Consider the following 25,749-nt stretch of genomic DNA (forward strand, 5'->3'; position numbering starts at 1 on the left):
CGTAATGGGTACTCAACACGACCTTTGCCAGACGAAAGCGTATAAAATAACACAGAAGAAAGCTAGACGAGCGAAGCTGGTGTCAAACAACTCACAAAAAAAGATACATAATTATCGTATATCAATATACCGGTAAATCCATAACGTCATCCAGGTTGTCTTGGTAAGAGAAGTCCGAAAACATTTGAGTAGCATCTTATACACGAAAAGAGTAGCTTACACTTTAAGACTGAACAGCGTTAATTTCTTAATTATTATTGCTGTATTATTATTGTACATCGTTCTTGGAAACATTTTAAAATTTGTTAGAAATAGGCAGTGATTAGATAAAGAAGAAAAAATTCTAATAAGGCATGTTTCCAACAAACCTGGTTGTGCAAGTATTATCCGTAGGTAATGTCTAAATAATTTTGCTAACTCCACCAATAATTTACCAAACAAATAAGAAAAATTACGTTAATAGAGGCGTTATCAACCTCTCCAAGTAATAGACTACATTCTTCCAGAAAATGCTGGGAAAGTTCGATGAAGCTACCCAGATAATTCTCAAACCTTAACACGACAGCGCTCATCTAAACTGAAAATGTCAAAAACTTCTGTTACAATAATTTTAAAACACTCGAGATATAAAGTTTACATTACAAAATTGTATTGAGTCCTAATTAACAATGAACCGAACCTGAGAGAAAAAAATGGAACTTGCAGAGACTTTTATCCAATAGATGGGCGAGAATGAAAATTTTCCTATTGGAAAAATTTCATCCTTGCTAAGGTAACAAAAATTTTTCAATTGGGGAAAAATTGCAGTAGCTAAATTAGGAGGTGTTTTGTTGTTGGGTTTCAGTCGCATCAGCAACTTACTCAATATTGCGCCGTATATAACATAAATTGAGTATATGAATATATACGTGTTTTGTGGTTGATTCGCTGTTTGCTGGAAGAAAAACCCAGGTATACTCGGGGAGAACAATACTACCCTCTCCTGAAACTGATTAGCTCAGTCACATTGTGAAAAAATTCCTCGCGTCACTGACGGGATTCGAACTCAGATCTTTTTCACCTGGTGTAGGGAGGACAGTGATTATACCAACTGTGCTGCTGCAAGGATTTAAATTAGGAGTTTTCAAAGGTTTCCCGATTTAGCATCCCTAAAGATTTTGTCTGTGGGATTATTTGAAAGAAAAGATACAGCGATAAACTTAAACATTCAGCAAAATTTCCCTGATAAGAAATTTTTCTAAAATTAATTATGTACTATTGCTTTTCAGTTTTCAAGCACAAGGACACGAATTCATAAATAACATTGAAAATATTTGTTATTTATTTCGTTACAGTTCTGATCTTGTTTTTGTTGCTTAACCAATGATACAAAGAACAGTTTTCATTGTTTCTCTTAAAATATCGAAATAAGAAAACAAAGTAACTTTGGGTGCATTCCCCTATATAGGATCTCACTTGTTGCAGAGAGAGAGAGAGAGAGAGCATAAATAAATTTATATTGTATTTCTCTTATAATCTGCTGTGCTTTCTTGATATAACAAGAGAATGCGCAGAATACATTTAAAAAACAAAACTTCATAAACAAACCGCCATTTTCGATATTTTATAAAAAGTATCACGGGTTATCTCAGTTCTACGCTACAAATAAGTAGCATCTAATATCATGATATTTATTTCAGCATTTGTAATATGGTGCCACCCCGAGATGGCTGTTTTGACTCTTGGGGTTGCGCCATCTTCCTTTAATAAGACATTAAGGTTGCGTGCACTCCTGCCTAAAAAATTGGAATCACATTTAATTTTTCTCATTTTCAAACTTTTTATTAAAATAGGACCAACTTGTTTACCAATTTATATTACTATATTTTCTATTATGTATAAAAATCAAAGAACTTAAATAATATTTAAGAAAATTCTAGAATATTCAAGAATATTGAAGGAGGCGTAGAAGACTCCCTAATGCGGTAGAACATTGTAGAAGATTCCTGAATGTTGTAGATGATTGTGGAATTATTCTGGAAAGTAGGAGTACTGTTTCAATATATCTAAGATTATAGATGATTGTAGAGTGTTTTGCAATAATATAAATTAAGAAGCAAGAGCTGTAACTTATAAAATTGAATACCCTCATTCAGAAGGAGTGTTTGGTATAAGTTTTGTATGTTTCGTGATAAACATGGCAAGAAATAAGGAACTGAGCGTTAAAAAAAGAAGTGCTATTATAACTCTGTATAAAGTTATGCCATGAGAAGTAATGGCAAAAAACTGGGTGTTTCATTTAAAAGAGTACAAACTACCGTTCCACGATTCAAGGAGACTGGCAGTTTAAAGGACAAACCACGATCAGGACGACCGTGAGTAACAACGGAAGAGCAAGATAAGACCATAACTCTGATTGTAGGCAAGTGAATGTAGACATGGAAGTTTCTCTTCAACAGAGAAACTTCCAAGTCTACATCCACTGCAAAACTTTGTCTTAAACAAGGAGCGGTCCTAAAACTTTTATTAAAACCAAAAAATCGAAATGAACTGGCTTGGGCTAAGAGTCATCAACATTGGACATAGAGTGCATAGTATTAGGGTCAGGCGCCACCTGTGGTTTCCCACATCTGCGCCATATGTTCGCTGTGAAGGAATACAGTACTACTGTAAATGCCAGAAAAGTGTTGTGTGTTGTATATGACATATTAGGTTCTGTTGTGTGTCCTGCATTTGGCCGCAGGGTCCCTGGTGGGACTCCACGTTGCCCGCACACACCACTAGGAGGTAACCAGTCTGCCCATTATTCTCTGGCTTGTCTCCGTCAGGATCGCCAGAGCTTCCTGGACGGAGACAAAAAAAAAAAAAAAAAAAAAGATAGAGTCGGGGGAAGTACAGAGTGTACGCAAGAAAGGAGGGTATAGCTAGAAATATGGAGGATGTAGGCGAAGGCATCCTCCAGGTTATCAATGAAGCAATAAACGCCATCAGTTGAAAGGGGAACCCGGGAAGGACGATAAATAAGACACAGCAGGAGAGTTGCGTGTAAGTTGCCACTGAGGAATCAGGTAGTCCGTACGCCAGTTGATCCTATCCAGGTTAAGATCGGTTGGCCAGTTAGGTAAAAATCAGATGTTTGGGTTGTTCCTATTTTGTGTTGGCAATATGGTGCTCAAGTCTTGTGAAGAGGGCTTGTGCAAACTTGGTAAACTCATAGTAGTAGTTTTCTTATGTGATGAATAAGTGTGCATTTCCTTGAGGGCTATCTTGTATACGAGTAAACAGGATGCTGCGGAGGTCCTCATAGTGTTGACAGGTATATACTAGATGGTTCCAGCCTTCTATTTCACCACATGCACAGTAGGGGTTGTCAATGATTCCCATGGATGTTAGTTTATGGTTTATTGATCCGTGTCCGGTAATGAGGTAGGTGGTATAAAGACCAGGAGAAAACCAATTCAGAGATTTGGGAAATATGGAATTCACATAAGGTATAAATTTCTTGGTGATTGGGCCCTTGTCGGTAGCAGTCCATCTGTCCTGCCAAGTCTGAAGTAGTAGGATGGCAAATTGTTTCTTTTCCTGCCTGATTTCATTCAGGTTATTGATGGAGTGTCCAAGGATAGTTGCTGGTATACCCCTGGATAGACAGTAGTGGAGGCTCCTTCGAATAACCTCCAGATCAAGCGGAAGGACGCCGGCAAGAACCTGAAGGTCTGGGTTGCTAACTGTGCAGCATGCCCTTGTAATAGTAAGAAGGATGGTGCGCTGGATGGTTCCCAGTTTACGTTTGTTGTTGTGAAGAATTGTCCTGCGAAACCAGACCCCTGATCCATACGTTATGAAGGGAAGAAAGATTGATTTGTACAGAACCTTAAGGGTGCGTCGGTTCAATCCCCAATCACGACGACTCATCCGTGCAATGAGAGCAGTGTAGTTTCTCACTTTCGCGTGGAGGTATGCAAGATGCGGAGAGAAAGTGAGCTTAGGGTCAAGTACTATTCCCAGTAGTTTTAATGTAGTAACTAGCTTGATGGTTTAGCCTTGAAGTTTGATAGTGGGGTTTCTAGTAGGCTGCAGTGATCCCTTCAGGAGAATGGATTGTGTCTTTTGGGGTGAGAGTATTAGTTTGTGTAGGGCTGCCCAGTTCTGAAGGATTTGAAGTGCCTGGTTTCCAGAGAAGCTCTGCTGTTAGCCTCAATCGAGATGGTCACATCATCAGCAAAGGATTGTATAGCTACAGGATCTAGGTCCAGTCCAAGGAGCTCATCCAGGACAATGTTCCACAGAAAAGGACCAAGGACTGAATTCTGGGGGCAACCTGGTGATTCTTCGGTACGTTGAGGAGATTATATTTTCCTATTTGATAAGTAGTTTTCGATGAATTTGTATAAATTTAATGGAATGTTTGCTTGCCTAAGTCTGCGAAGGATACTTGCCCACGAGAGCCTGTCGAAGGCTCCTGCGAAATCTATTGCTATTAGTAGGTAGTATTTGAAGGTAGAAGTTGACAGCAGAGATGATCCTCTGCAGTGCGTATTCTGTGCAACGCCTCGGTCGAAATCCAAACTGGAAGTTGGACTGGAGCCCAGCTTTAGTGTAATGGTCTTGGAGCTATACTAGGAGTAGACGTTCAAACAGTTTACTGACCGATAGATCGATATGACTCTGGTTGTTGGACAGTTGAAGATTGAAAAAACACAGAAGAAGAACTCTTTATTGCATACAAAAGGCACACGTACACAATACCCTTCACGACTACAAGCCAGGGGTTGTAGCTGTCCACACTATGGACGGATGAATTCCAATTTGAAACTTTTGGATCCTAGCGTAGAATTGAAGGAATTTTAAGAAAAGAAGGCTATAAAAATATTCTTGAGCATAATGCAATATCCTTTGGACTCGACGAAGTTTTTTATTACGACAAGATAATGACCCGAAACACAGCTTTAAGTTGTACAGCGACTTTTTAGCAATTAAACAACACTAGGGAATATTGCAAATTATAGTGAGTCGTCCCAATCACCTCAGCAGACCTTTTATGGGCTCATCTACGTTGTAAAGTCCGTGAAGTCTGGTATCTTCACACAATTTATATGAAACTTTGCAGATCGGGGAGGACAATTTAATGAAAAACCAGTATAATTGTTAATATAAATCATTTCAGTATTTTTCGATGCTCAATAAAAAATCTGAAAATACTTTTTAAGTTGTTGTTTTTATATTAAACCTTACATTGTCATAGCTAATTAAAAATAATAATAATAAATAAGATAATGAAAACTGTTGTCAAACTCTGTGTGATTCCAAAACTTTAGGCGGGAGTGTACATGAATTTTAAATTAATGAATTTTTACATTCGTTTCATGAAAACCATGCTTATTAATTTTTTTTAGTATTTTTATTAGTATGTATACATTGTAAATTAGATGCACTTTTATGAAAGTGTGACTTAATTCGTATTTTAAAGTGTAATATATGCACAAAAGAAATATTATACAGTATGTTTAAAAAAACTGTATTAATTGGTGAATTGTGATGTGATACATTTAAAAATATTTAAAAAAATTAAATTTAGCAAAAACGTTTTAACAAAAATTCTAATTAAAAATTCTCTCACATTCACAATGTCTATATTTATTTTATTAGATCTATTCTTTTATTCGACTTAACTTTGACATAAAAGTCCTAAAAGGCCCATTCGCCTTATTTTATTTTATTTTATACTATTATTGAATTTTAAAAAAAGTTCCTAAATGCTTTTAATATGAATTTGATGACGTAATTATTTTTTAATGCGATACAATATTATAAATTCCTCTAGGTGGCGTCCAGTTCTAACAATAATGACATTATTATTTTAACGCTTGTAATTTCTATAGGCTGGAAACGTGAAAAACAAAATGCATTAATTAATGATCATAAACTTCAACTGCTTTTATTAAATCAAAATGAATATTAAACTTCAGCCGCTTTCATTAAATCAATGTGAATATAACTGAGCAAACCAGACCGCATAAAAAAATATCGCATAATGAGACCTCTTTTAACCTGCAAATACCATCCACACTCAATTCACCTGTTGCCATTGCCATTATACCTACATCTCAGTTCTTTTTTTGTCTATCGGTTACAGTGGGACAGACGGTATGTAACAGCCTTGTGTGACCATAAACCTTTAAAACGGTGTCAAGTTACATAGCCTAGAAAAGTCTAGTTTGTGTTCCTTGACAAATAGAACCTCCTCACGTCACATATTTGCACATGGCTGTCACATAGTGATGTCCAAATTACATGTTTGCAGTAGATTACTTGTCTCCACGAGTCTTAGACCTATTTAACTGTCTCCGCAGGACTCCGGGTGCCTTTATGACCACATTACTTGGGCGGATGCATTTGTCGTGGTGTACAGCATATGCGATCGCACGAGCTTCACGGAGGCCCGCCACTGTCTGGAAAGCATCAGCACCCTGAAGGGATTACGCTACGCTCCGGTGATCCTACTGGGCAACAAACGAGACTTGGAACACGCCCGACAAGTGGGTGTGGATGACGGCCACGAGATGTCGCTGCAGTTCCAGTGCCAGTTCTACGAAGTGTCCGCTGCCGAGAATTACGTCGGAGTGAGTCTAGCATTTCAGAGTTTAATCCGAGAGGCGCGTGCCTTACAGGCTCTACGAACTCTCCCGATTCGCAGGAAGGCAGGCGCCGCCATGACTGTGTCAAAAATGATTGGAATGGTGTTTGGGAAAACGAATAAATCCGGTAGAAATGGGAAGAAAAGGCCATCGTTATCGATATAAATTTGTTTTACGAGATAATATTAACCTTTTGGACGATTTTTTTTATTTTTATTTATTTTTAAAAGTGTGTTTGGACGCCGGTAGATGACATCACTAAAGTGTGAACCCATGCATGGCAGGAAGCAGCGCACGTTAAACTGTCGTTATCAATTTACGACTTGCTTTGCAATTTTGCAATAATGACATTGTATCTTAATAAAATAAATAACGCACAGAGCTGTACCAACTGTGTTTTGGCCAGCTAATTAACGCATTGTTTCTAGTAATGAAAAAAAAACGAAGAGAAAAAAAAATCACAGATCATCTCCGTCTTTCAGTCAGCGTACATATTTGATTAAACGATTTTCAAAAGACAGTGTTGTGTTCCACAAATTAGTGACCTACAAGAATATTTAATTTCTACGTAAGAGGAATGACCTTTTTATGACATGTGACTATTAGAGTATAACTGAAGGAATTATAGATACCTTGGTGATTGCGAATAGTATTTAAACAAAGCACATTTCCTTCGCTTAAATGATTGTGACTGCTTTCTAACATAAAGAATACAAGAGAGTTATCGTTGATCATTATTTAAATTTGAATAGCAGCGTCATCTACCGAATTTAGCTACTACTACAACAGTGCCATTTAAAATGGCCGATGTGAGTAATGTTCAGTTTGAGTTGTGATAATGAAGTATTTTAATGAAGCACAGTGATCCCAACCTGAGTACCTGAGAAGACCCAAAAATGATGTAGCTTGTTATGCTTTCTTCCTCCTTATTTCTCTGTCTCCGGGTAACTGACGTGCGATACCTGATTAAAAAATAAAATTGCCAAAAACCAAGTGTGTACGAATGTCATTATTTACAGCATTATTTTTATAAATATGGAACTGGTGCTTTTTTTTTTTTTTTTTTTTTGAAATGGAAAAGTCCATGCGTACCAACTAAATGAGTCAAGTGCTTCTTAGATATTCTTTATAGGGTCTGAATGATTTATTTTTGTTTCATTCCTGATTATCTGTTTTATCAGGAGATACAATTAAACGTTAAATAATGTAAATATTAAATATTTTCAACAGATAATTACTGATTTTATTTTAACAACAATAAAAAAAAAGCTCTCATTGAATTAAAAAGGGGGTTTAGTAAATGTTGAATTTGCGAAAATAAAGCACGAAATGAAAATTACCCTAAAGAAACTAATATGTTTAAATATTATTATTAAAAAAAATTAAAAAAAACCACCTAGAATATGAAACTAAGATAAGATTTGGGCATTTCAGTATGATACTATTCCATTTAACTGAGACCATTATAATCTGAGCACTTATTGTGATAATTTATTAATTTACCTAATTTTGTAACATAGTACTTACATTAGTAATATGTACTTGTATATCAAGTATCATACTGGGCGATGAATTTTCTTATCCTTAAGTGTAATATCCTATGAAAAAAAGCGAGACAAACCTACCAAAAGGGGGTTATTGACGAGTTCGTGGTTTCAACCACGAAAGAAAGTCAAAATAAATCACAGTAAGTTCTCTAATGGCTTGCACGTAGAAGGTCTTCTAATGATGACCAGATGACTAGGGATCTCAATATTTGGACAGTAAACAACGAATACATTACGCAGAGTCTCCATGAATCTACAACCAAGGCCATCTACATTGGTTAAAATCGTATGTACTGTAGGATGCGTCCTTGAGTTTCCTTCTGTATCTACGAGGATTCACTATCTCGTTTCTAGGTTGGACGCATTTATCAGCTCGATCAGGAGTTGTGCGAGAATATGTGTGTTTTTCGTCATGGTTCCAAGGCGTCATATTTAGATTAGGGTGAAGCCGTCTGAGCAGACAGTATTCAGTCTGCAGGACACTACTGATGTTAGTAATGGGAGAAAGTGGGGGGGGGGGGGAAGTGGACGGGAGATATCAGACTGTTGACGGTTACATTGGTTTGGGTACGACATGCTTACGAGTTCTGGGTTTCCTTTAACTATCAGCTCTTTCTATACGGACCACACAGCAGTAAAACTTTTGGCTTTTGTAGAGGCACAGTGTAGGACAAAAGTGAGATTCTCATCCCAGGTAAGCCCGAGGTTCTGATGGATGGTTATCATAGCTCCTCCTACACAAATAGTGATGTTGTTCTTGTTCGTTATGAATAACGAACTACTAGTGATTTTGCAGGATTTATGGAAAAGCATATACGCCTGAGGTAGCTCTCTAATTGATTTCTGGATTTTATGGCTAGCGTATTGGATAACATTCAGCACTGAAGCCTGATATCGAGAAGTTAATAGGACCTTTAATGTATCTATATATGCGGTAAAATTTAAATGTTACGCAAGATATTGTTATTTATATAGCGTATTAGAATCGAAAACAGTATTGCACTCTGTAGCATGTCTGAATGTGTCTTCACAGACCGATTTTTATGCTGTGCGGGCTGAAAAACCTGAAGTAAATCATGAAAACAGCCTTATGTCTCCAACTGAGATCGACTAAGAGCAGTCCGATTGAAGAGGAAATTAAGAATTCTTGTAGTGTCCGACGAGATTCGAACCCAGCCTTCTGCAAATAAGGGGGCAAAACCACCACTGAACTGTCAAAGAGGCTTACGCAAGGAAGGGTTCATCAATGTAATAGAAAGAGATCGCTATTTCATATTAAGACTATGAACTTATCAATCACCTCTCCTACTTATTTTCTCGTGTACTCAATCTTCCCACTTTCATCCTGATAATCAGTCCCATGTCTCAAATTTGTATCTGCATTCTTTCTTTGTATCTGATTTTTAACGCTCTCTGCATTATTCATGTAAGAAGCCTTCATTATCACGTGAGCTTGTCGGATCACAACCTCGTACGCCATGAAAGACTTCAGTTTTTATATCTGATCCCTGTATCTGTTTACCAAGTGCGAATTACATATTGTAATCCGACGGTGCATTTGAAAGACTGTCGCACCTTTAACTGCAGGCGATACCACGACAAAGAAATCACTAACTGGTTGATGGATTAGAGGGACCACACCTAAGACGTCTCTTATTTATTCTTATTTCCCCTATATCCCCCCCCCCCCTTTCCAATCTTCTGAAGGTTCACTACTGCTGCTCGTGGATCTCTTCAGTTGAGCGTGAAGTGTCAGGAAACTAATTAACGCAAACCAGATCAATGTCTGGTGGAAGAAAGAAAACGTTGTCATGCGTGAGGTCGTTAATGACTTCAAAGTGATTTCCCACTTATCCTTATCCAAGTGTTGCTCGGTACGTTTCGTGACGCCATTTCGTGGTTATTTTTGATTAATTTATTCCACTTCGTAGGTGAATGTTGTCATGGAAGAAAACTATCTTCTCTTAAGTTGGTTGACGAAACTTAACTTTTGAAAAGAGAGGGCAGCTGATAACTATAATGTTCTAATTGTGATTGAAAATATTTGTATTAGAAAAACTGCATTTTGATTTCTGCTGACAGATCTACAGAGTAGTCAGTGCTATCCAAGATGCTTTATCATTCAGGATAAATTAACAGTTGACGTGAAATAACAAGAATTAAATGTCAGTCAATCGTACAGGAATTGTAATTGAGCATTGAGGTACTGCCATCTATCGGTACACATAGGAACTGTGTATGACATACACATATTCAAAACTTATTATTATTATTATTATTATTATTATTATTAGCCATATTGTGCAAGGAAGCCTGAGGCTTATGCTGCACCAGCCAAAAAAAATTTTTTAGTTACCCTGTGTGTGTGTGTGTGTGTGTGTGTGTGTGTGTGTGTGTGTGTGAGAGAGAGAGAGAGGGAGAGAAGTAGAAGGAAATCACCAAGAAAGAGAAGAATGATGATATCCAGCTGAGGACCCTGGGTGTGCCAAGCCCATACTCACCAGATGTGAGCCCCTGGGGTTACTTAAAAAGACTACAACCTAAAACTGCTTGGTCTAAATATATTAACGATGGTATCTAGGATAGGACTATCAGTTTTAAATTGGGGAAATCACACCAATAGGTGGGAAGTTTTCAAGGTATTTTCTTCGGCTATTGTGGTTCCGAAAGCACAAAACTAGCCTTAGAACACACACACGATTTATAGACACTACACAGATGTGAAGGGCTTGGGTTAATGTGGGCAAGCTCAGTTGAGGGGAAACTATCCTTATAGGACCATTTGCGATTGTTACTTATCCAATTGCAATTAGTAATTTAGGAAATCTCAAAATCAGCTTCTCGGGTTGCACTACATATAAACAGCACTTGTCTACACATCAAATATAACGTTAATTATTATTATTATTATTTTTTTTTTTTGGCAGTGCGATTCCACTTCTGTTTGTGAATAGGTCTTTGAGAATTCCTCCAGTCTCTGACGGGATTGAAATCCAGACCTCTCAACTGATGAGAAATTCTGTAAGTTCTTTCGCCCGAAAGTTTCAAACCTGGTGATAATTTACCAACAGCAGCAGATGTTTCTACCGAAAATACCATGTCAAGTTACAGTTTGACAGGTGATCAGTCATCGAAGAAAAGGGCTCTGACCCATCCCTATATGTGTGTTAATGATGTGAACAGTGGTGCTGTTAGCGCGATAGTCAAAACCGACAAATTGATGACACTCCCTCAAAGTTTGGCGTTTGATAAAGGGAGACCTACAACTAGTGGCGTAACTAGGTTGAAGCAGGTGGGGCACGTGCCCTGAGCGCCAAATTTGGTGGACGCCTATTTATGGTTAAAAAAATGCAAAAATTACAAAAGAACAATTTTAAAGGGACGCCATTTTTTTATTTGCCCTGGGCGCCGTCAACCTTGTTATGCCACTACCTACAACCCTGTCGAAGAGAAGTAGTAGTGCAAGAAAATGTTAGTAAAATAAATTCAAAAGTAACTTGATGGATGAACAGAAAGTCAACGAGTGAGCACATTTTAAGTTTTGTTATAAAATTACTTAACTGAATTAATTGAATCCTTGGAAATCCCATTTAGCTGGGGGGGGGGGTGTACGCTTTAAGTACAAATGATATAGCCGGCGACACAGAACATACAAAATAATTGCAGTAATACATTCATGGAAACAAAAGATCCGGATTAACCGATCCTTTTGACAATCAACTGTTTGGTATCTAAAATTAGTAACCAAAGGAGTTAAAACAGAGAGCAAGGTCTAATTGAAAAGACAACAAACCCCAACAAAGGGTGCCCTCAATCCAGACAAAAAACTGGACAATTTTGATAAAAGATTAAATTTACTTAATTGCTGAAGTTGAGTCCGGCCTTTCTTTTTCAGAATATTCTAAATTCTTTGGCCAGCAAAGAGCAAATATTTAGGCAATTTGCAGAAGTGTGAACAGTTAGTTCCTCTGTTCCTTGAACTGGTTACAATGAGACATGGATGATTACTTTATTCTCAAAACAAAGTGGGCATCAGTGAGATGAAAGAACATGTCATTGACAGCGACATAACTAAAACAGTTTCCTCAGTGGGAAAAGTAATATCCACCGTCTTTTGCTGGTCTCTTCAGCAGATCCAAAGTTAACAGGCTAACTGTTGACTTTCGATCTGCTGACTTCGTGGAATACGGTATAGCAATAAACTCCATCCGATATTGCACTCACTGGAAAAAGATACGCCGCGGAAGGAGAGATTTGTGATGTTATTTATGGAAGTGATTCTACATTTGCAAGATAGACATCCTAAAGTTGCTGAACCTAGGACTTTCAAATGAGCAAGCTTGTGTCGTTTAACATGTGAATCCGACACTTGATTCCGTAATGTGTCAAAGACTAATTTATATCACAGAACAAAAAATTCAGTACTGTACAAATGCACGTAAAGTCTTCCACCGTGTCGGTACAAGTTGCTCAGAATGGCGTTGATTCTGTTACACCGGCAGGGCTGAAGTGGAGGGTATACGCGGATATACGTTGTATACCCTCTGGATATTTTTAGGTGAATAATGTATACCTTCTGGTTTTTGAAAGACTTAAAAAAACAAATACTAACGTTTAGGTAATACAATAGCATCAGTTTAATTCTCAGCCATCTACCAAAAGTAGTTAAATTGGCATCGTTTTAAATATCTCATAATGTGAATATCTGCACAACGAGTTGCCAAAAGTATCTGAGGCTACGAGGCATCAATATTATCTGTATATTGGGTGCATTATGTGGTCGATTAGCTGGATGAAAAATCACGAGCTTTGGGGTAACGACATATAACCGACGTGAGAGAGCAGCAATATTGTCTACTGCCCCAGGTCCGGCACTACAGTGTAGCATTAGGAAGGTGTAGCGCTTTCCCAGGGGCCTAGATTGAAAAGGACTCCAAATCCCAACAAAGAGCGCCTTCAATCCAGACAAAAATTTGGACAATTTTGAAAAATGACTAAACTTACTTAATTTCTGAACTTGAGCCCGATCTTTATTTCTTAGAATATTCTAATTTTTTTTATTGCGATATATCTACCGTTATATGCATACTTATGCGATAAATTTGTGGCCATTTTGAAATCATAATATGGTGAAGTGAATCAGTATTTCCAGGTCCACGGACGTTCCCTTCTTTGGTTATCAATCCCATTTTAAATTCACTAACATAGCTCGATACTTTCGAATTACAAATGGCATTTTTAAGCAATCCAACTTTAGAATGAGGAAAGCACACTCCTTGATATTCAATATTTCATATAATCTAATATTTCAATCATATCTTTATGGATTACTTCAGGTTTTCACATGCAGATTGTAAAGAATTCCGAAATTTAACTTGGATATATACATATCCAAGTTTAATGCCGGTAAGTCTTCAATGAAGCACAGTGAGTTCGCTACTTGTCACTCATTTGGAGAGGTCTGTGCCTTGGTCTCATCATACACTGGACTCGAACCTAGCCTTTTCAATTAGGAGCTGTAGTTAGCCAATCTCAGGCAGAGGAGTACGATTTACCCCACGAGTTATTAATCTGCTAATTTTCGCTTTCGAGGGGATAGGGGTTCCAAGTAGGGGTTAAAGGAGTTATAACTCCCCTTCTTATGATCAAAATAATGTCCATTTTCTTACTGCTACACGATAATTAAATCTTAACGAATCCCCAAAACACTACTTTATCCCCTTCTGAGAAAATTGTGACATCACCCCTATTTGCTTTCAACTAATTTTCGCTTTTAACTTATTTCGGTTTTGTCTTTCGTAATTTCATGGTTAAAAAAACGTATTGTAATATCTAGACTGTACATACTGCGTACAGTATGTAAAGTCTTGCATTTTTTATCCACCCATATTTAATTTAACTGGTCAAAAAATACATGGATCGCTACGTTCGTTCTGAGATATCATTAATTTATCAGGTGGCGCCATCTAGTAGTGGGTGATACAGACGAATTTCGTATTTAGATGAATTTCATACGTTTTGAGTACCTTTACATTAAAATAGACAATATAATTATTTTACAATAATATGGGGAATTAGTTTTCTAATCCATTACTTAATTAAAATATTAATCTGTGAAGTTCAAAATTTGAATATTTTGTCGAAATAAATCCACTGAATTGTTGTCATATAATAATTTACGAAATCTCTAACTTTAAAACTTCAAACAAAATAAAATATCCTCGAAGTATGTTGGGTGTCATTTGGAAAGAGTTCAGGAAATAAAAAAATTCGTTAAACTACTTGTCTGGATATCCCACTTCTAACTAAAAGTTATTTAGCAAACGAAAATGAATTAGATGAAATAAAACCATACATTATTTGGATTTTACGTTATATTGTTCTTAATTTATTATCGACACAGTAGATGGAGCCACCTACTTTGTCTTTTGGCACTGAGAATAAATACAAGTCAAAATTGCACTTTGATTTTAGCACTGATATCCAGCAATACGCTAAATTATTGTTGTTATTATTATTGCTACTAGCCATGTAGTGCAAGGAAGCCTGAGGCTTATGCTGCACCAGCTAAAATAAATTCTGAGTTACCTGGGTTTGCCAAGACCATACTCACCAGATGTGAACCCCTGGGTTTGTTATTTATAATTAAACTGCTCCATTCCTCGGTCGTCTAGTGAGGATGGCACCTGTTATATGCACTAGTGTAACAACACACAATTGAATATTTAATTAAAAACTTGCAGGCCCATTGCACTATAATTTGAAACGGCCCACACAAGGGATTAATTTTGGGATCTCTGTTGACGCCCCATATACGGGCGTCAACAGAGTTTCATTACTAATATTTTGTTTTAATTGTTTCAGAACAGTTTTATATGATAAATACGACAATTTTATTCCATAATTAGATATTCTGTTAGTATTCTGTGAGAGTACAGTGGTTTTGTTACTTGTTACGCGTTTGGATCGATCAGGATTTGAATCCTTTTAGAGAGTGGAGAAATTCTTAAAAGCCATTTCATTCGTAGCAGCAACTAGCCTATCTCAGGCGGAGGGATATTTTTTAATGCATCTTATGTATGTACGTATATAGCTAATTATATGATAATCACATATCTCAGCACAACAGAGCTAGTTAAAATTTTGAAGCATTATTTCAGAATCGAAGGTTCTTGCTATCCTCCATCAACTCTTCATCAACAGGCAGATCTTTATTAAATATGACCATAGATTGGAGAGGACCACCACGACCTCTGTCAGCATCCCACAAGGGGGAGTCCATTCATCATGTTTTTTTGCCCTAGCACCCTTCCTTGCGACGCATGCAAACTTCATTTCATACGCTGATGATCTTAAGATGCTGGTCACATCCGGTGATCCAGCAAAAGATGAGGCAGTCGCCTATGAAAATCAGATAGTACTGTTTGAACTCCAGGATTATCTAGGACATCTGGGACTTAAACTGAATCCTCAGCAAGCAGCTCAGATGACCTCCACAAAAAGGAGGACTGTTAATGAAATTATGCTCACAATAAATGGGACCGCCATTAAAAAGGTGCACTCCCACACAGATTTGGGGTTGAAGTGGGATGACGGGCTTACTTTCAAAGTCCGCCTCAAGATGGCCAGGCTAAAAACGCTTGCGGCGTTTTGGGCAATCCGGCAGGAGTTGATCGGGCTTAGACCTCGAAAGTTCCTTTTGGAATACGTCCGAAGAAATTTAACACTCTTACTGCTCTACGCTTCGGTACTCTGGTCAGGAGCCTCCTCTACTCAACTAAAGAGATTTCTGGGGGTTGAAAAAATTGGCTCCCGAGATGGCTAAATAGGGAGATGGGCTACCCTTTCATCATCTCTAGGAGTGTGATATATGCATACCTTGGCATGAAACCCTGGAAAACCATCGTTTATGTAAGTGCTTGTGTTTGTTTAAGATTTGTGTTTGTGCAAGATTGTGGACAACACCATATCCGCAATCTTCTCTGCAAAACGTGCAATACCTTAGGGCAGTATTTCCGGCGAATACGTTCGGAATGTATAACTCCCTGGGAATTGATGTCTCATCTTTCTGCAGCTCGAAGCGCTATAGACAGGACATGAACTCTATAAACGAACAATGAGCATTATATGAAAAGAATTCCCTGCAAAGGCTTCCCTGGATTCACCGTTGTGTGTTTTTTATTGTTTGTTATTTATTTATTTTATTTTTATTTTTTTGTGTATGTTCAATCTGTTTTGGTCTCTTGTAATTCTAATCAATGTAATTAATCAATGTTATGGAATTTGCATAATGTACACCCTTCTAGCCGAACCAAGCTCTTCCAGGGGTGCCCACTGATGTGCAAATAAATAATAATAATAATAATGTTCACACAAAAAACACTTATGACGCACAAAATAATACACTCATTAGCCAAAACGACATACAATTAACACCATCATGATATGGGTGTATACTATACATTCATGAGCCTAACTACCTAACAGGGTGTTGGGCCGCCTTTCGTGGTATTAACTTTATGAGACCGCGGAAGGTATCCATAGGTATCCGGGGACCAGCTGGACAGAACCACCTTGAGTTTGGCAACGGAGCGAGGCCCTGGCGTGAACCTGAGAATGCTAAGTTCCAACCCATCCACAAATATTCGATGGAATTGATGTAGGGGTAATTAGGCGGCAGGGAAGTACACAAAATACTTGGATATCATCCTCGAACCATTCCTGCACATTTCTGGCTTTGTGACATGGGGCACTGTTTTGTTGAAAGACTCCTTTGCCGTCTGGATGCTGGTCACCATGTAGAGCAAAACTTGGTTCGAAACAATGCCGAGGTAGGATTTGGCGATGACTGTATGTTTAATGGGGATGAGGGAACACGGTGATATATCCATGAAAAACTCCCCAAAACCATGATTCCATCGCCATAGTCCTGTTATTGTCTAATCATGCAGTCTGGTTGCAGCTGTTCACCTCTCGCCGCCGGATACTCACCCGTACATCGGCATGATGGAACTGAAACTTTGATTCATCAGAAAAGGTGACCCTTTTCCAGTCTTCCAATGTCCAAGAGTGGTGTTCCCGTACCCAGTGCAGGAGGATACCATTCTGCGGACGCTCTTGCATAGATGCAAGAGGGTCCGCAGAATGGTATGTTCGGAAATGTTTCTCTGTGCGCCTGGTTGTAGTCTACCATTAACTGGGAGATCGTGAGCCGTCGGTTGTCCCGAACAGCACGTGCCAACTGCCGTTTACCTCAGGTGTCAACCAGTGGTGGTTTCAGAGTCCTGACACGTTGGGTGGTTGTGTGTCCCTTTTAAGATCATTCCCGTCACACCTTCACTGCAGCGGCTCTTGAATAGCCGACAATGCAAATGGTTACTAAGATGCCGCACTTGCGTTCTTGGCGCCACAAATCATTCCCCCGTTCAAACTCTGTCAGGTTCTTTCCTTTCTCCGTTGCACGGGCTTCGTTTTTTTTTTTTTTTTTTTCTTTTGGTAGTAGTTGTTGGCGCATCGGCTTCTGTGGCCATAATGCACCTCCCAAGGTTTTTGCAGTACTTTGATCCAAGCCCGAGACGGGATTCGAACCCGCGACCTTGGGTTGCTACACGGGCTTCGTATTGACGAATTGAAAGGCACTACCCATAGTGCCTTTCACTTCGTCAATACGTCATCCAAGCTGCGTTGACCGGTGATGTCATTCCTAGTTGGTATGTTGTTGTAGGGTTTTAGACGCATCACAACTTACGCAATATTGCGCCTTATATATATGTATGTATGTAAATTGCGTGTGTGTTCTCTGGTCAATTTTATTATTATTATTACCTGTTTATTTCTCTTTCGAGACACCCATTAACAACATGTAGCTAGAGGGTGTGGTTACATTATTTAAATATTTACAAGCATATTTACATGAACTTATTTACAAAATTTGAAAATAAAAATAACACAGAGCATGTGATTAATAAATTAATTATTAAATAGTTACTGATTAATTACTAAGTAATCGTTAAGAAGTAAATATTATTATATTAATTATTAAATTAGTGTTCTTGTTATATTTGTACCTACCGGTACACATTACAGAAGATTTCTATCCTATACATTTTATCTGTTTCTCTAGATCTATGTTTAAATTATTAAAATACTTAACAGTACTTGCTGCGAAGAACCTCGCCAGAGAGTCTAACTGAGCCAATTCACACTTGAGACTTGGTTCTTCTCCATTTATTCTCCGTCGCATCAAGCGAGGGCAAAGTAATCACATTTCCAACTTTAGGCGCATCCAGTCTCTTTGTTAATATCTTTTCCACAGTTAATATGCTTCTAGTAATGATGATGTGCTTCTAGGGTTTGATGTCAAGATTGGAATACAAGACTGCTCTTGAAATGGTAAACGGTTTCCCGGCCGTCCTATTTAGCCATCTCAGGAGCCAGTATTCTAATCCTAAGAAGGCCTTGATGTTGTTTTCAGGGACCGATGACCAGATAGTTTATAAGCACAACGAAATTGGTGTAACACATTTAAGGATGTATTGGATCATAAGATGAGGGCTTCGGAGACCGGTGAGTTCTTGTCTAGTGCTCCCGAGTGCTGCTTATGTCTTCTTTCTAATGTAGTCGAAGTGCGGTATGAAGGTTAATCCTTCATCCCACTTAAGGCCGAGGTCGACATGGAAATACTCCTTCAGGATTACTGTCATAGCTGGGAGACAGATGTTGTCGAAAGCTGCTGCTACATCCAGGAAAACGATGTCTAACTGTTGTTTATTATTTAATGCTCGCTGTATACGTAGTAGAATCTCCATTAAATTTGTAATAGTCGACCTTCGGAGAAGCACAGAATGCAAGTATTCTGGCCTGTCCCCAAAGCAGCGTTGATTGACAGTGTTTAGGATTGCTTTTTCAAATATTTTTTGCAGAGAGCATCCGAATGCGATGGGCCTGAAATGTTTACTGGTTTTAGGATTGTTTATTTTTTGAACTGGTTTTACATATCTTTTCCATGCTTCCGGGATAACCCCCAACACTTAGTATTCGTTGGAAGAGGTGGTCTATTATGTGTGCACTACATATTTTTACCATGAATAAGGGGAACTGGTTCGGCCTGATCGTTGCTTTATCGGGGAGCGAGTTAACAGCTTCCCTTAAGTTTTCCCTGGTAATATTAATTTCACGTAATATTATGTTTATAGCTCTCTAGTTTGGTTAGTTTTTCTGAATTGCTAGAAATGTCATATTTGCTGTTTACTTGACGTAAAACCTGTTTCGCGCAGGAAAACTATGCTACCTCGCCTGAGATAAATTCTCTTAAAAATTCCTCGCTGTCATTGACAGGATTTGAACTCAGATGTTTTTTCACTCGGTGTAGGGAGGAAGCGATTCCAACCGTTCTACTCAAGAGGGCATCACAGTTTGAGTTTGGGGAAAAAGGGGAAGGCATAGGAGGTGGATGATAGGAAGACTTCCACCTGGAAATAGGAAGGACAAGGGGATAAAGGGGCGACTCACTTTCTGCTGGGGAGACTGTTAAGAGGCAGACACAGAATTAGGGTGGTAGGATCCACCAGGCGAAAAGTATAGGAAGGCTGTTGGAGGTGATGGATGAATGGCATAGGGCTAGAGTGCCCTATGTGGGAGGATTGGCCTTGTCCATCGTGGCGAGCGAAATTCTCACGCTGGCCCTACCAGCTGGAACCAGCGTCAGAGTCCCACGACGTGCCGCCTAGGAAAAAGACTCAGCATTGCATCAGCACAGGCACGAGGGGACTTCCAAAAGATAGTTGCCCCCCATGCAGTCAAGGTCAGGAGGGTGCACCTCCTGACTATGTTTACACGAGTACACAACGTACATTACCAATTCCCACGCGCATTTACACACCTACCAATCATAGAAGCAAACAGAACGTTTAAGAGATTTTATTTTTTGTGATTTATTCAGAGCACATTTATTCAGAACAATAAACTTCCCAAATAAAAATCTTGGGTTCTGAGTATTCCTAGGTGCTGTGAGATGCGTCCGCTCGTTGAGACAGGGGTGGTCACAAATAACAGGGTTGATTTGTGTGAGTGAGCTCTCCACGCCATCGTACCTTATTGTGTGAAATAAATAGATTCAAAATGAAATATATATTTACCGGTGTGTTACAGATTGATAAACGTAATTTTATTCAGTCATTTTATTTATTACACTGAGTTGATGAGAAAGTATGAACAAGTTATCGAATTTTACAAACAAATTTTACGAACTTCTATCAAATGTCTAAAAGCATTTTCGGAAGATCCGTCCCATGTTCAACACTCCAAAAGAAAAGCCTCACCCCCATCTCTGGTCTCGTTTAACTTCCACAACCGGTAATGCGGTGGGGACTTTTCGCTGAATGTTTGCAACTTCAAGATTTTATGGCAACTTCCAAGATTTTGAAATTGTATGAAGGGTTTTAGGCGCATCAGTGACTTAGACTGCGCCGTATTTAATATGTCTGTAAATTGCACGTGTTCTGTGGTCGATTTGTTTTCTGCTGCACGAAACTCCGAATAATAAACCACGGGAATTTTTGTAAATGATCATCAACATATGGGCCCTAATCATAATGAATGTAGAAACGTTGTACTGTGCGTGTTTATATGTACTAAACAAGCGAGCGTATGAACTGGATATAATTTACATATTTACTGGATATTATCCCAATTAAGTTGATGAATATCACACAGAATGAGCGTAGCCTCTGATGTAGTCGTATGTCAAAATTAAATATAAATATACCTGAAAAAACATGCACGTTTTGAAGATGAGGAAAAACAAACTTTCGTTCAAAAGAAATTTTCTTGTTCTTAAGAAACTTTCCATTGTCCAATCGTTTTATTAATATTATAAGGACATAATATTTCTCGTTATATTCAAGGAATTTTTCCAGGGAAGCTAATGATTTTATTATTACTAATGGTTTCCTAAATATGACAAGGTAGATTTATAAATGTTGAAGCCACTAAGCCCTAAAATAAAATACATTTAACGTTTAAAGGAAGATTTTTAGAAAAGTTTCGATCCATCTTGAAAATTTTTAATTGAAAGTGTGAACCGGTACAGGGGCTGCGCTACTTATTGGGTTGCTGTTGTTGTTGATGGAGTGGGAGTATAATGGCGCAAGGGCTACTATGGCCAGCGCCTTACATACTAGGTATGTAAGGCGCACTAACTTAAAACTATCCAGGATTCCATAAACTGATTAAGCGCACACTTCCAAATCACTTATTGAAAACTTATATCTATAGGCATAGCTATACGCGTGCAGACACGAAGATGCGCAGAGGAACGTCCTTCTGAAGCTATTTAACAAGTTTACTCTTTAATCTACTACGTGCATCATCTCATGAGTTTGCTTTTTCTTTCCAGTTTGATGAAATGAAAATCCTTAGGCATCATCAGCGTATAATGCGCTATTACACGGACAGGTGTTTCAATTATTTTCCCAATACGTGTACGTACTTTCAATAGTCAAAATCAAAATCCGGATTAAAAAAATTAAATATAGAGAAGATAATTTTTAGTAGTTCATTTAGCTAATTAGCTAATTTTATACTTTAACGTGGCAAATAAAGGTTGTAATTTATCAGACAGAAGAAAAGATCAAAAGTCTTATTGAGAAGAAAAATAGTCTGAGAAGGCAAATGGATGAAGTTGTTTTCCTGAAACTTAAGACTAAACAGTCACCGTTCAAAGAGCGCAAAGATTGGATTGGATTATTTACCTCTCTCTGAGAATGTAAACCTTAAAAATGCGACGGAAAGTTCCACCGAATTAAGTTTCCTGATAAGACAAAGAGCAAAGTTAACGGCGAAGCTGTCAGATATAATCAAGTGCTAATTCCAAAACAGTGTGCTTGGACCAGAGTGCGATAATGATCTCTCAACTACGTTAACAGAAGAGGTAAAAATGACCAAAAGAGAAACGGGATACTTTGTAATTGCGGCTAATTTAGTTCTTTCCCCGTAATTGAATTGAGATACCCAAGAAGGAAAAAAAGAGAACATCTTCAGAAAGGTGGTGTAAAGTTTTCTGTAGCACATGTAGGAAGTTGACCAAAGAGAAAAGGAAAAGATACAATACAAATTGAACTCAAGGTGTATTTATTCTTGTGTTAAATCTTATCTTTGGGATGAAGGAAGTTTGCAAACAGTGAGTAGTTATATGGAACTACTACAGTTAGGATCTGAATCATGCACTGTTATACACTATCTTACAAATATTATCGGGACATCCGCCTTTTCATAATACATTGGACCTTTCAGGATAAACAAGTGACTTAGATTGGCATATAAGAAAGGCTTATGAGTAATACAAGTTAGTTGTACTCGTCATGGTAGAGCCTAACTGACTGATTTTGAATGGGGGGGGGGGCTGCTTCTATCTGATGTCACACTGTGGCTTGTCGATTTGTGAAGCTGATGGCAGTCTACACCATCCAAAGTCCACCGTCGGTGATTTTATCATGAAATGGGAGCGTAATGTGCCACCATCTCCCGCAAACCCATAGGAAGACCACAGAAGGTCATTCCCTTGACCACAGGGTATCCGGAAGGGCGGTATTACAATGTTGTCGGATAACCTTACAAAACAGCAACCAGGAGTTTAAGATATCAACAAGTTGAAGTCTGGAACAGAGTACGTGCGGAGCTTCACAGCTTTGGTTTTGATGGAAAAGAGGCAGCGCATAAGACAAACATTCCCAAATGCAATTAGCGATTTCGCCTTCCATCGCGTAACGAACTCAGTAATTAGTTCGTGGAGCAGTGGAAATTGGTTCTATGCAGTGAGAAACCTTTTTCACGATCAGATGAGCGGACGTGGGGAGTGCCAAGAGAACATCTACTGCCGGAGCGCATTGTGTAGCTATCTCTGACCCTCACTTTCTCATCTTTATCTGTTCCTTAGGCTTCGGAAGGCCATCTCATCCTACTTACTCTTTTATAGCGCCCCTCATTCACCTCCTTTGGGTTCCTGCTTTTCACTCGCCTTGAGGAATGTCTTCCTCCTCCATCGCCCATTCTGTGTCTTCCTTGCTCTTAACTATTTCGCACTTCGTTCCCGGACCGCCTTTTCTCTTGTTATGCACACAGCATTAGTGGCCCAGTAAGCGTTCCACCTACCGTGCCTGGTCCGGTTTTCCGTGCCATGGAGGGATGCTGGGAGGCCCCTTCCTGGTGATCGTGCCTCCCAGTAACTAAGTCACCAGTCGACCAACATGAATAACACACTAATCACATTGTTTTGAGGCGCCTCCGTAGCCAGGTGGGAAGGAGCAGCAGTGCATAGCACACGCTTCTTGATTAAACCGGGGTTCGAGCCCGTCACCACCAAATACGGAGGATGCGGAAAGGTCAGGGAATGACCACCGCATATCCCCGGAGCAATATGGCCTTAGTTGCTAATGCTCCTGAAAACCAAATAACAAACAAACAAAACAAACATTGTTTTGGAAAGATGGGCAGCATTACAGAGTACTAAAGCAGATTTGTCGGAAAATCATAGAAATTGCATAACAATCACACTATATCAACTACTACGGAGGGTTGATTCAGCCTTTTGATAACGATTTTGATAGGCCTTTAAAACTACGAAATTCCGTGCGGCCACCACCAGTTGTGTTCTATTTGTTTTCCCTGCTCATGGACTGTCATACGGCATTATAATTTCCATTGAAGTAAAGCACTCTGCAAAACTGCCAAGTCGAACTTGTCCCATTCCTGCTCTAGACTTTCCACAAACCTTCAACAGTTCTGGGGCGGCGGTTTCCGAGAGCTCTTTTCAAAAGTCCGAATGTACAAAAATCCGTCAGGTGATTTAACAGGTATATCTTGAAATGGGATCAAACGAATACCTGTTGCCGCTTCCATTCTCCGCAAAGAAGCGCGGGTGGAACATAACGTATGGCTGGACGTCTCATTCTGGTGCACCCAGACCTTTTCAGCGTTAAAACTGTACAATGGGGTATTTCACGTTCAAACAACGGCTGTAGAAATTCAGTCTGGTAATACACTGAGTTGACTTTCACGTTTTTAGCGACCCTACGCAACTCAAATTTGCTGTTATAACAAAAACCGGCTACAACCATAAAACCTCGGCCAAAACTTTCCTTGCAGTGACGCACCCATGTTGAAAAGGCCTTGTCACCCTGTGGACGGTAATAAATTGCCCGAATTTCATTGCAATCTGAGAGATATACCCACGCTTCGTCCAATGTTGCTACGAATTTCCATCTTTCAGCTGCCGTATATTTTTCGTAGAGTTTTCGAGCATTGATCCGCCACTCTGCAATGTGCCTTGCTCCTAGGTGGTGTACGCGGGCCTTGTGCTTCTTCTCCAGTTGTAAATTTTCGTTGAGTATGCGACAAATGGGTGACTGGGCAGTTCCCACACGTGACGCTATAGCTCTTTGGGTTTTTGGATTTTCACCGACAACGAGCGACTGCACTTTCCGTACTTTTTGAATGGCAAATGAATTTTCCTTTGCCATTCAAAACCTTATGGATACCAAACTTCGATACACTAAAATTTTTCGACTTGCACCTATCAATAATTTTCGCATAACTGTACCCTTCTTCGGAAAGCGCGATTATGTAACCTTCCAACCATGGGTCCAATTTCCGAGGCATGTCGACATTAAAACAACTTCTACAACTGATGCCCCTGTTCATAAGGTTTAGGACTGCGCCTGCACGAAAAAAAAAAAATTACATTGTTGCCGTATGTCATAAGCAGGATTAATGTCAAAATCGTTATCAAAAGGCTGAATCAACCCTCCGTATGATGGAAAGCCTGCCAAGGATGGTAGAGTGAGTCATAGTGCCCAAAGAGGGACCGATAAGCTACTGAAGTGAGGGACCATGTCATCAACGTGAAACCGACGGGTGTCCAGTTAATTTGGAGTCCGGTGTTTTTGAGTGTAGTGTTTATATTTTAATATAAATAAAATGTTACAAGAAGTAAAGATGTTGTAATAACTAAAGTAAGCGACAAAGTGAAAAACAGGCCTTTATAAGCAGAATTAATAAACATACTTTCTGTTTTTTTTCAAAGTGAGTAATGACGCTACTTTTAAGTCTTGTTACAAGATATCATATCGAAATAAACAAAAAGAAAGAAAATATTGTCCGGGTTACCCCGAGACGGCCATATTTGATTTTATTGTGAACACGATTTCCAAATATTTTCAAACAAGATGGCCGCCATATTTTGTTTTTAGTTTCTGCTCTGTTTTCCATAGGATCATAATTCCAGGGAATTAAAACAAAATGCGATTTTGACAATTAAGCAAACGGACTAATTCTTTTAAAAAATGAAAAAAAAAATAATAATCATTAACTGTTAGCGACTCTTATCACCTTCAAAGTACTCTCCCTCTGATTTGACATATTAACATCCCAGTGTATCTAAAAACAATTTTCTGGATGTCTTGCAATTTCAATAATAATTCTTTCATAAAGTTTCACAAATGATATAATACGGGTAGATGATATATTTCAACAGGATCCCAGTAAATTTTCCATAAGGCAATTGGGAGATAAATTGCTTTATAGAAAGA

At 38.7% G+C, this 25,749-nt stretch overlaps 1 protein-coding gene across 1 annotated transcript in view; it reads left to right on the forward strand.

The window, feature by feature from the left end:
* Positions 1–7,004, forward strand: part of LOC150080447 (ras-related and estrogen-regulated growth inhibitor-like protein A) — a 60,107-nt gene extending 53,103 nt beyond the window's left edge. The window contains exon 4 of the mRNA XM_090381326.1: positions 6,333–7,004. Within this exon, the coding sequence (XP_090237452.1) occupies positions 6,333–6,782 (450 nt within the window). The 3' untranslated portion in view covers positions 6,783–7,004. The remainder of the gene's footprint in view (positions 1–6,332) is intronic.
* Positions 7,005–25,749: the final 18,745 nt, after the last annotated feature.

This window comes from Mastigoproctus giganteus, chromosome 9 (assembly GCF_048544385.1).
Source record: "Mastigoproctus giganteus isolate SK-2022 chromosome 9, ASM4854438v1, whole genome shotgun sequence".
In the NCBI taxonomy this organism is placed as follows: domain Eukaryota; kingdom Metazoa; phylum Arthropoda; class Arachnida; order Uropygi; family Thelyphonidae; genus Mastigoproctus; species Mastigoproctus giganteus.